Consider the following 12,236-nt stretch of genomic DNA (forward strand, 5'->3'; position numbering starts at 1 on the left):
AGATGCTAACAGGAGCATCTTGAGAGGGAAGATGACAGTCCGTACTTGTCGAGAGCATTTACGCCGACCTCGCAAGACAAAAAAACGCTCTGGGGCCTAGTTGACGTGTATTGCTGGGCCCCTATGTGGCGTTGATCGTCTTGGTGGACTCAACAAGCACCCTATATTCCAGACCGTCAACTCCATTGCGGATATGACAGAGACTGATATGAGGATAAAGAACCAAATAGCGAAAGGCAAGCTCCTTGTTACCAGGACAGGGTGACACCAGTGCATGTCATGATCTAAGAATTGTTTCTGCCACTGATGTCGATAAAGCCCCTATGGCTTAAAAATGGATACAAGCTCGGCGCTGACCCAATCATGCTCAAAAAAAAACTCAGCCACATCGTTTTATTACGTATGATCCAGTAGCAGAGAAGCGATGCCATGTCAATGAACGTACGGAGTGTCTCGAGACAAGCCAGGGTAACGCATCTCCAAACTCGGGGGGATGTAGCAAGCGCGTTAGAAGACTCATTTCCGGCCTTCCTGGAAGCGTACAGCGACGCTTGAAGAAGAAGTATCTGAAAAAGCATAGACAGAGGAGGCGTCATACAGAATCGCCCCGTCAAAAATCATGCGACCCTAATAGGTAATAAGTTTCAGCATACGACAAGCAATACCGACTGCTTCGATGCATACTCCGTGCCTCCGACAGACACCGCCAAGTTTTGACAGCTTGCTCGCTGGCAAATGAAAGTCGGGGATAGCAGGAGGGCAAGTTATACGGAGGACGATACCGTTGTTCAATGCACTCATACGTACATTGGAGAATATATTGGAGACCCTACCGGTGACCGTTAGTGGACGTGATACACGATTACCAGCCCCGGAGATCAAGTTAATGTCGTCCGAACACAGGGCAATACCGACGATGGCGGATCCAGGACGAACTGCCCTGCGTGCCTGTGGATCCTACACTCCATTCATGGCATCTATTCACGCTGTACTCTTATACACCGTTCCGCTGTCTGATACACTTTCGAGGGCTAGAATCCGATGGCTTTGACAAACAAGGGGTTTGACCAAGGTTTGACAGTTGTTCAAGGACTCCTGGATGGGTGGCGCGGGGATCCGCGGAATGCACAGGCCTGCAGCTCTGTGATGCAGAGGATGGAACTTGAAGGCTTTGCCTTCGTATCGTTCAAGACACGGTTCAAAAACGACAATCGACGAGTCCTTAGACTCGCATTCGAGTCAGGCAGGTTCTAGGCGATGTTTCACTGGTAGGATGGCCACCAGCATGACAACCATGATTCGTGACGACTCTCCTTTGCACTGGCGTAGACAACTGGTTTGCGAGCTCAAATCGCTCAAGATTGACCAGAAGAGCGATATCGAGATCATTCTGAGGAGCAGAAAAGTCGAGACCTTCGCATGCCTGCTCTACCTCGTTACATTGGCCACCAGCCTCCTCTTTTGGTGCTGTGGGAACAACTTCGTCAGCTTCGTCTACGCGCCACCGCATCCAGAAGTTCTTAAGCAGCTGGGAAGGTGCACTTTGGCGTACTCTCTGATCTCGCGATATGATGAATGTCGAGTGTATCATCGGCCGTAAAACTCGCCAGATGAGAAGTGTTAAGGGATTGGGCACACCATGCGAATTAGATTGTAATTGACCGACAGCTCCATCTCTGCTGGGAGGTCGTTAACACAGTTGCGCAAGTTCATGCCAGTGGATTATACTGAAGAGAAGATCAGATACAAATGCGACCACGAAGTCTTGAGGACAGCGAGTATGCTGCATGCCATGGTTAGGGACAGGAACATGATGATGAGACTCTTTAAAGGACTCAATCCACAGAGGAATGCTGTAAAATTCCATCCGTCTTGTGCAGAGTAAGCAAAGCTGTTGGGAGTGTCGACAGAATGAGTAGTCATAAGAAGGGCAGGCGAGGAGGAAAGGCAACGGAAAGGACGATTAGACCGCGCGGCGCGAATCTTGCACGACACAGCGGAGTTTCAATAATTACGTTACATAAAATGCCACGTTGACTCGACGCGTGTTGACCCGATCGTCGACGTCCGAGTCGTCCTGAAGCGCGATATTCATTCTGCTTTGTACACCCATATGCATGAAGGTACCCACTGGACAAAATAGAGCTGTCAAAGCCTCACGTGCGCGGCTGAGCCCGCTACCTCTTCAGACTATATCGAAGATTTCAATCTTTAACAACTCGAAACTCGAGGTCTTGAACTCGAGCCGCCTTGAACTTTACAGTATTGCGGCTTCACTAGAGGCAATGGGTGGTCAATTGTATTCAATCTATACCTAATCATGGAACGTGTATTGATTCTTGGAACATCCTGGTTCCGTGGATCAATTTCGTCGTATCCTTTCTCTGCTTTAGTAGATCAGTTACAGTCGTATGCCTTTCTTCAAGTTCGGGGCTCAGAACTCAGTGTTCACACGTAAGAAATTTAGAGACACTTTCAAAGTGTGGATAAGTACGATACCATAAATAGTAGTGCATAACTAATAGATACAATTGTCTGGTGGGATACTGCCAAGATGCTGCTGTATGAGGCGAGAAAGTATATATCGATGAAGTTGAACAAAGGAGCGTAATGAGACGTTCAAGCGTCCACAACTGGGCGGAAGGCGATGCTTTAAGGTATACAATAGTCTCGTCATCAAATGAAATAGTGGTAGCAAGTCGAGACGACTCACGTTGTTCGGATATTTGGGGAGCAGTGATAACCAAACCACATATCTGGTTTTTTATGTCCATCACCTCCAATCTTCAACTCGTAATTGAGTACGATGTGAAGCATCAGGGCCTTCAAGACGTGCGAAGCCAAAAATCTTCCGGGCTATAAAATAGAATACAGGATATTGATCGCGGCGATCAGGAGAAAAAACATTCGAACGTACACTGAAGTACAACGTCAGTTAACACTACAACTCGAATTCTGATATAAAAAGGTGCTCGTACCATGCATGTTTTCCATGTCCAAAAGGAAGAAAACCTGGGTTGGTCATGATCATGGCGCTTTTTTCCACCGAACTATTGGTGGTCACAAAACGGTAGGGATCAAACGTTTTCGCGTCCTCGTAGAATCTATCGTCCACATGAGGGGTGAACGCAGCGGATACCATGGAACCCTCGGGGACAACAGTACCATCGGAGAACATGAAGGGTTTGAGCGCCTTTCTTGGGAAGCCCACTGTGTGTACAAATTGAGCACATATATAAGTGGCAACAAACACACGGGGGACATACTCGAGCCAATCCCGTACAGTCTCATCGATTCCTTGAAGAAACTGTCCATCAAAGGGAGGTTACGCATGCATGTTCGGGTCCATCCATGCTTTCTCAAGGTGCGCTCCGCTTCCTCCTTCAGTGGTTGCACATATGTCGGATGAGTGGCCAGAGCAAGTAGAGCCTGCACGAATGTCTAGACGTGATATGTTAGCACTTCCCAAGAACCCTGAGGCGCGCACATACTAGTGACGTTCCATGGATCGCTGCGGCATTGATAGCTAAAATGCGGGTCTCTAGAGATCTTGTTTCCCGTTCACTGCCCACCGCAGCATGGAGCAGCCAGGATAAAACATCATTCTGAGTGGAATTTGTCAGTTAACGCTTCGAAACCAAGAGTAAAGAGTGCCAGTCTCACAGGCTCATCCGACCATGAGAGGGACTGCATCGTCAGTTTTCTCTCTTCGATGGCAGGACCAAGGACCCTAGAGACGGCACGGCCCCGAATGTTCTGCACGACAGAGAAAACATGCCCGACGATCCTGTATCAAAACGAGTCAAAAACGACCTTGTGGGGTACCGAGATTACAGTGAGGCTGTGACTTACGGACGAAATACGCGTGGAAAAATGTGTATAACTGAGCTCATGAACATCACGTTATTCACCGTGAAGCTACGAATAAGTCGATTGTATTCCGCATCACGACCTGCCATTCGTAGTTTGTAAACTTGGAAACATTGGAAGATATCTTTGACGCTCACAGAGGGGAGCTCCGACTATGATTCGGCTGAATGAGCGCGCCATGACTTGGGTGATCCCGTCGACAATGTTGACCTCGGTCCAACCAGAGCTTGCTGATGTTCATCAAAAGATCGGCATATATTTATAACGATGATAAATAGAGAAAGCCCACCTTCGCTACGGTGCCCTATGACTTCGTTGAATGCTGGGATGATCTCGTCCAGAATCTCCCTTGTGAGATGATCCAAGTGACGAGTCAACTAGAGCATAAACAAGTGAGAGATCGTCGCAAATCAGGACATACTTAGGATACTTTGACCTACTCCAGCTGCCAAAAGAGGTACATGGTAAGGATTTGAGTGTACTTCCGGAGCCATTGTGTACGAGATCTGTAATTCCTATATCACACCAAGCAATTGAGCCATGATACAAGTAGTCCGTGAGGACAACGCTACATACGTCATGTGCGGAATGAGTCAGCGAAAGTACGTCGTCGGGCAGTTGGTGAAGTTCATCCACTGGAATTAATGCATGTGTCAGCTACTTCTATCATCGCATATGGGTCAATCAGAAGGGTATACGAACCTAAAGTGTCTCCGGTGATCAAGACCAGCCATCCGGACCATCTCGGGATAACAAAAGCCTTTCCAAAATGCTTCGGAGCCATCTTCGTCAGAAAACATCGTGGTCTATCAAAGGATGCTACCATAGGACATACTTTAAAGTAGCCTTCGTTGATAAGGCCTTGTGAGTTGTAAAGGAAGCGTAGTCCACATGCATGTGACCACAACCAGTGTGGCCGATGAAGAAGCGGAAGGAAAGTCTGTCGGATCACCAAAATCAGTATGTCCTACCTGTGAAAGCTAGTAACATCATAAAATGAAAGGACATGTTACGCACTGGGGTAGTTAGAATCGATATCACGTAGACCACGAGCCGCATGTTGATCGCGAAAGCCAGCAGGAGAACCCATTCATTCATGCATAGTTCTAAGAAATGAGCGAGAAGATATTTTTGAGATGGGTAAGGAAATGATCCAATGGTCCGTATGTCTGTTGTGGTGTTCATCGCAGAGGGAAGTGAGTCTTTAAAGGCCTTCGAAGATCGCTTATATATACCCGTGATCCACCAGTCATTCACGAAAACAAAAAGCAAACTCTCGAAAGATACGCCTTCCCACAAGTATCACGCTTTCCATCCGTGCCTTGAAACCTATGTGAAGAGCGTGTCCAACCTCAATCATGCTTTCATGACGCCCCGCTCATGTTTTCCACCGGAGCCGAAGCAAAAGATGTACTGGAATATGAGCCGAGACGATTTATCAGATCAACACGAGATTCGGAAGTTCCTTGAGAAGTCGGCCACCACCATCATCCACATGAGCACATCAGAAGAAGAGACAGGCCTCAGTAGCACGATTGACCTAGAATGGCTACCTGTGGAGAGGTAACAGCTGAGCGCGCACAGCAGACAATTTTACATCAGCCTGTATGTGATCTGTGCATGATGTATCACCTGAAGATTGGGTGCCATGAATCCTATGAAGTAGATGCTCACCTCCGGTTCATCTCGTAAAGGGAGCCTTATGTTGAAAACTCTCCTTGAGAGACCCGAATCATACATCGGTCCTCGGAGTTGTTGAATCTCGACAGGCGGCGGATATCCACTGCTGGCAATCCTCCTGAGGCTGTGGTTGCCTAAGAGAATCCAAGAGTGCTTAGGACAAAGCTAGCCAGCCAAAGAACATCTGTCAAGTTCGGAAAAGATATACACTTCACATGCAGAATGGGCTGAAGAATGTCTTCCGGTGCGATCCTGAACCTGTAGGTAAATCAGAGCCACCTCGGGATAGAACCATGAGCGCTGGCCGGAAGCCATGGACAAAGACCCGGAACCGCACCGAGCCACGCACTTATGCGCCGAGCCGACGGCACCCGTCGGCGTGGCGGCGCCACATCAACACCAGTCAGTCACTTGATATTGGTGCGTGTCTTGTGAGCTCATTGGAGAATGCATGCGAGTCCAAAAAGACTAGTATCCACCCACATTGCATAACGTATGGACGCTTTAAACTTGACATGGTTGTTACACCATAGAAGTCAGTAGATTATGAACGTGGATTGAACGTGGAGATGATCATTATCATGCCCCTCGCCCAACAGCCTCATCACCTAGCGGACAGCCAGTCCTATTCTTTGGCGGTAATCATGTACCTCAGGTCTACCTATTGATGTTACAAATGTTGAACACATTGCCACATCCTCGTATACACGCTACTCAACAGCCCTCTTCCATTACACAATCTGATGGGTCAACAAACAGAGAGAGACTGATTGGCGCCGTATGAATCCACATTCTGTCCGGAGCTACGGTCTGCTGCTCGGAATGAATGCGTGCGTAACTCCATGTCAGTCGTCAATGTATTTGTACCGTGACGAACATGACTACGCAGATTTAGTACCAAACGACAGGACTGGAGAAACAAAAGAAGTTAGCACCCATGCCAGTTTAACAGGTGAACTTGGTGACAAACCAAAACCGAGTATGTTGCCATAAGCCACCTACAACACATGCAACCTTAGCGCATCAAACACCAATTTCGTTCTGGTTGGAACTTACGCGGTACCCATCTGCGAAAGTGAACGGCTAGCAAACCCAACTGTGAAAACGAGATTGATCAAGACTGCGACTACATAAAACAAGGGTCAGTTGCTTTCCGCTATAACATAGATACGAGAGTATGGTTACCGAACACCCTGAGAGGAGGAGGATGAATCATGTCCGGCTTCAATTTCCAAATGCAAGACAGAAAGACAGCTAACTCACGCCAAAAAGTATATGGTCCCATCTCTGAAGAATAGAGAAACCATTGGACTGATGTGTCTCAGTTCAAGAGACCTCAGAGAAGACGGATTTGGCCCGGCCGCGCTCCTCATAAACTTGACAAAAGTGAGAAAGAAGTATAATACTAGCCACTCGATTAGCCCTAGAGATGTGAGCATATTGACTGTGTACACTAACAAGACAAACAAAGCGAAAACGCCCTGCACCACTTTTGAGAACGAATATCAATGCGGACGGTAGCAGAGGAGACTTACCAGCTAATCGTCGAGAGTTTGACATCATTGGGGCTAGTGGCAAGACATCCAGGGATAGGAAAGTTGAGCGGCCGTTCGATGACTGTGAGCGATGAGACCTCAAGACATATGAACACCGCGCTGAGCTGAAGCATGTTATGTATCTGTAGAGCGGGGGAAGAAAATCGCAAATAATCTTACCGCGACTTCGACTGCGGTGACGGGGATGTCAGAGCATGTATCGCGCAGGGGATGGAAATAACAACCACGTACTGCTCAGAGCAACGAATATAAGGACTAGAACTATCAGTACATGTATCAGTCAGAAAAGCGTACTGTACAATATGGGCTGAATTTGACTGACTCTTACGGCTCTGCTGATACAAGGCCCAAATACGAATCGCGAACAAACTCTCCGCGAGAACGGTCGAGATAAAAGGGCCATTGCTAGCAGTTAAGGAAAGAGAATGTCAGTTACCTCACAAGATGCTTGGCCCAATTGACTCACAACCCTCTGAACCAAAACCATCCTTGACAACTGCAAATATATAAGAGTAAGCTTGGCAGACATCCGAGTCGTTGACTTCACGTTCGGAGACATACAACTGCAAATGAGCATAAGCGTATGGTCTCATTCATGCTATGACGTTCTGGGAACACCGACCTTGAGAGAAACAGTCGTATTCGTATTGACTACATGTAGTTAAAGCGTAAAATAATTGTGAGATAGTATTTCGATGAGGCCCGGGAAACAAAGAACTTACCTGCAACGTGGATTCTGAAGAGTCAGTCTTGTCAGCTACGCACGGGATTTAGATACAGAGTAGAGAACCTACGCCAAAGTGAACAGGACATAGTACCTCGCGAAGAGATATAGGATCTTTATCTTCGACCATTTAGACCTATCAGCATGTCAACCACGATGAGTGCTTTGTAGTACCCAGTAGGTACGAGACTAGTCAAGTACCTCCAGATTTGATCTATCTGTTCCACATGTCAGGCTTTAGTAGTATAGGCAAAAGATCTCACAAATATATGCATGCCTCGTTTCCAAGCGTGAGTACCACATCGTAGACGAGCCAGGCGAGAGCGGCTCCTGCATAGAGACCATGATTCAGACCAGAATGAAATCAGGCAACGCTTACAGAACCCACGACGTGAGAGCCCTACCTGACGCAAGATTAACCGCTCGAGTATCACTGACGGAGAGAACGACAGCATCGAGGGCATCTTGACTGTTCTGAGTGTCGGACATCGTTGGTTAGTGAGGTGATCCGGATTGAGAAGACGCGTTAAAACCTGATGGTACTATATAATACTGGTACTTCTTTCGAAGTGTTACTTCGGTCCATCGATATGATCTTCCGAGCGTGAAGGACTATTCTTGTGGGAACTTGTAGCTATAGCGGCATAGATCAACACCAACGAAGTAGTACTTCGGGGTGTGCACTAGTACGAGAACATTCCGCGCTTCGGGCTCGTTTTTTCTGAACCTCGTCGACGACTCCAACCAAGTCCGAGGCCCAATCATCACTGTGATTGAGTTTCGGGGCTTCGAACACAGGGCTGAAACGCAGGAAAGCTAGGAGGACATCAGAAGCGTTGAAACAATACGTGCGACCGAGGAGAGCGAGCCAGTGGGTGCAGGTGGGTGCCTGCCTGAGGTGTGAACAGAAGACCGGAAGGTGGCGAGCGCCTGGAGGGAGCGCTGAGCGCTGAATTCCGGGCACCACGGTGATCCGTGCAGTCGGCTGGGTATCTGATCGCAGCATCAGCTGCTGGCACCCACCCTCATCATATTACAACGCCCAGATCCCGCCCTCACTTGCTAACAACTGCCTCACTGGTCGGGGCGAAACGCTTCGTTTGTACCGCATGGAACGAGCATGGGAATAGAATGAAATGGAAGAGTACCCCTGCTTCTGTCCGCTGCTTCTTGGGTAGTGGGTACCGTGTAGGCGCTTGTTGATGGGAACATCGACGAACTCTCTGAGGATATGAGTACGACCCACTCATCTCGAGCTCTCCCAACATTCAAGTAATCCAAACCTCACTTCCCTTCCTGTCAACTGCAATTCCATCATGGGTGCTACTTCAAGTACATTATGGATTATGCTGTCTGTCTTGCCCATTCTCTTGATCGTCCGCCGACGTCGAACCAGCATCGCGCAGATCAAGGGCCCTGCGTCCTCGTCATTTGCACTGGGTGAGAAATCTGCGCCTTTCATGCTGTTTATCTCCTGAAGATTGTTAGGCCATCTCTATGAGTATCATAGTGTACAGGTTGGCGAACAGGACTTCAAGTGGCAAGACGAGTACGGTGGCGCATACAGAATAAAGGCACTCCTTGGCGTAAATGATATTTCTGCAGACCAGTATTTCACAAGTCACTGATGGATGCTTTTGTCAGGCCGACCGCCTTGTTTTGGCTGATCCGAAGGTACTCTCTACGCCCAGGGTCTATTCGGTCAATCGCTTGCTGATTTTCTCCCCAACATGCAGGCGTTGCAATATGTATGTGCATCTCTGGATAGTCACTTCCTCAAGCCTGTGATCCGGAAAGAAATATCGCGGATGCTACTTGGAAGGGGAATTGCCTGGGCTCAAGGTTGGTCTTCACATTTATCGTAGGCTTCTACATGCAGACGATCCGTCGTCACTTTCAGGTTTAGATCACAAACGACATCGCAAAATCATGGCGCCTGCTTTTGGAAACCTTGAAAGTCGTGCCATGATGCCTTTATTCAGGGAGACGGCGAACAAGGTAAGTTTGTTTTTTTGCGAAATGTTTAGACAGTCGACTGACCGACATCAATAGATGTGCGATAAATGGCGAAGTTTGGTGGATGTCTCCGGTAAGAGCTCCACGGTGATTGAAGCAGCAAATTACATCTCTCTGGCGACATTGGATGCATTGGGTATTGGTGAGTCTGGTACCGTCAACGATACTATGCTGTCTTTACTGAGGATCACGGCTCATAGTGGCTTTCGATTATGAGGTGCCTCGTTCAATTTGTCTTCCCTGACTATGCACAAACTGACAGCAATCAGTTCGGAGCTTTGGATAACAAGGAGAACGAGCTCGCGAAGAACTATCGAGGCCTATTGTGGGCGCTTTCCTTCTGACTACTGCACTTTCGTCTGAGATTTTCCGTCATATTTTTATGCGTTTAGTGTCGAAGCCTTCACTCTGCCCAATCCGACAAGGGTCTTCCTGCAACATGTGCTCGTATATCTACCGGAGTCCTTCTTCCACATCATCGAACATCTTCCGATAAAAGGCCTCCAACGCCTGCGCGCGATACTAGACCAGAGTACCCGTGTCGCTAAAGAACTAGTGGAACAGAACTCAAACACTATTTCTAGTATGGAGCGTAACAACATGTTGAGATTGCTTGGTGAGTCTCATGAGGCGCTGATTCGTACACGAGGCTCATGTTCATTTCTCGTATAGTGCAGGCCAACGCGTCCGAGCAGTCAACGAGTCGTTTATCTGACGAAGAGCTTCTTGCACAGATGAGGTGCGCTGATCATGCCATTACATGAATGGCTTTGCTGAAAGATATCGTCTATAGGACAATTATGGTCGCTGGTCGTGAGTATCTTATGCGGCGTCTAGGACACTAAAATTCAAGCTACCGACACTCATCCAACCCTTGTCAGACGAGACGACAGGGAACACCATTGCTTTTCTTCTCTACGAACTAGCTCGCCATTCAGATGTCCAAGACAGATTAAGGTCTGAAATTCAGGAGGCATTGACGATAGCCCGGGCCCGAGGAGATGATGACCTTACGATGGCCGACATGGATAATATGAAGTACGCTCTTAGTGTGGTCAAGGTATGTGGTTTCCCTTCTGTACTCTCCAGGATCTAGTATCTGAGCTCACCTGTTTCTGGATTACCGCCGTAGGAAACTCTCCGCTACCACCCTGTAGTGTACGGACCTTTTGTGGAGACAATGCAGGATGAGGTTATACCATTATCACAGCCTGTCGAGACAGCGACTGGGGAGGTTATCTCCGAGATCCCTGTAGGCAAGGGACAGATGATTCATCTTTCTTTGTGCGGTTATAATCGGTGCGTGCTTGATTCGTCGGATACCGTTCATATGTGTGTCTATTGCTGACGAGAACTCTTGGCTCTATAGGTTGAAGTCGGTCTGGGGTGAGGATGCCCATGTCTTCAGACCAGAACGGTGGCTAGAGCCGGGAACAGAGAGCCCCATTTCGTTCGGGATCTACTCTGGCCTGTACGTGACATCATACTCGTGCTCCTCAGATTTGTGCGTGCTTACTGTGCTCTTGCAGTGCAAACTTTATTAGCGGGCCGCATTCCTGCTTGGGGTGTGTTTTTCTCTTTCTTCTCTGCCGATAGGTCACTCAATGCTCTACTTTTACACTTATGTCTCCCAGCTGGCGCTTCGCGTACGTGTCTGCTATTTCTTTCAGTTATACCTGGACCACTAGCTCATATCTCTCGATGCAGGATCATCGAGATTCAAACCTTCATGATTCAGGTGGTTCGGAACTTCAACCTTGCATATCCGAAAGACGCGCCTCCCATTTTCAGAGCCGTTAGTGGTGTGATGGCACCCGTGTTGTACAACGAGTTAGGTAAAGGGAAGCAGCTTCCTCTCGAGCTGACACTAGTAGAGGGTTCTTAGATGCGGAGATTCCACTGTATGACAGCTTCAATTTACATAACGTTTCGTTGCCGCACTCTCTATGAACCCTTGAGGGTTTCGTACTGCGATATCATATCAGTTCTTATTCTGTGAATATATACTTTAGCGTATACTGTACTTTTTCGACCAGACGTTCATCAGTGGCGTGGGAATATGACTGTCCTAATCCAGGATGTCCACCCGTGCAGGTTCAAACTCGGGAGGGGACCGGGGACAGCATGTTCAGCATTCATGTTTCGTTACCGGGTGGAGGGCAATTTGCCGAACCTGTGTAAGTCACCTAGCAACCCACTCCATATTTAGCACATTTTGACAAAGAGCCTATTCAACACTGCTATGGCTGTTCGATGACTGCTCGAGTTTGCCGTCCTGCATGTCGACAACAGCTCGATCTTCAGCTCCTCGCCGAGCACTCCGCGCGCATAGTCTCGAAAAAATTGCTATAGAATATACTGAGGAGGTGTGTATCCAGCTCAAGCTATTC

At 48.0% G+C, this 12,236-nt stretch overlaps 3 protein-coding genes across 3 annotated transcripts; 1 reads left to right on the forward strand and 2 right to left on the reverse strand.

Moving 5' to 3' along the window:
• Nucleotides 1–2,619: 2,619 nt before the first annotated feature.
• STEHIDRAFT_161043 (cytochrome P450) lies at nt 2,620–4,654 on the reverse strand (the record flags this gene model as incomplete). Its single annotated transcript, XM_007308562.1, has 12 exons — nt 2,620–2,650; nt 2,714–2,856; nt 3,065–3,210; nt 3,267–3,441; nt 3,492–3,605; nt 3,664–3,787; nt 3,853–3,952; nt 4,008–4,100; nt 4,160–4,247; nt 4,311–4,385; nt 4,447–4,505; nt 4,573–4,654. 12 exons carry the CDS (start codon nt 4,652–4,654, stop codon nt 2,620–2,622), a joined length of 1,230 nt encoding a protein of 409 aa, XP_007308624.1.
• A 2,427-nt stretch (nt 4,655–7,081) lies between these two features.
• STEHIDRAFT_161044 (uncharacterized protein) lies at nt 7,082–8,319 on the reverse strand (the record flags this gene model as incomplete). The annotated part of the gene is made up of 12 exons (XM_007308563.1): nt 7,082–7,210; nt 7,266–7,276; nt 7,338–7,367; nt 7,429–7,511; nt 7,573–7,594; nt 7,654–7,669; nt 7,729–7,757; nt 7,829–7,842; nt 7,901–7,966; nt 8,032–8,048; nt 8,129–8,160; nt 8,235–8,319. 12 exons carry the CDS (start codon nt 8,317–8,319, stop codon nt 7,082–7,084), a joined length of 534 nt encoding a protein of 177 aa, XP_007308625.1.
• A 584-nt stretch (nt 8,320–8,903) lies between these two features.
• Nucleotides 8,904–11,875, forward strand: STEHIDRAFT_124601 (cytochrome P450). The gene is made up of 17 exons (XM_007308564.1): nt 8,904–9,270; nt 9,319–9,416; nt 9,475–9,504; nt 9,567–9,672; nt 9,731–9,828; nt 9,883–9,988; nt 10,047–10,063; nt 10,116–10,171; nt 10,239–10,462; nt 10,519–10,585; nt 10,640–10,659; nt 10,728–10,906; nt 10,979–11,145; nt 11,216–11,317; nt 11,376–11,411; nt 11,481–11,492; nt 11,554–11,875. The coding sequence occupies exons 1-17, from the start codon at nt 9,147–9,149 to the stop codon at nt 11,729–11,731; spliced, it is 1,620 nt and encodes a 539-aa protein (XP_007308626.1). The 5' UTR covers nt 8,904–9,146; the 3' UTR covers nt 11,732–11,875.
• Nucleotides 11,876–12,236: the final 361 nt, after the last annotated feature.

This window comes from Stereum hirsutum, assembly GCF_000264905.1.
Source record: "Stereum hirsutum FP-91666 SS1 unplaced genomic scaffold STEHIscaffold_15, whole genome shotgun sequence".
NCBI classification, from domain to species: Eukaryota; Fungi; Basidiomycota; class Agaricomycetes; order Russulales; family Stereaceae; genus Stereum; species Stereum hirsutum.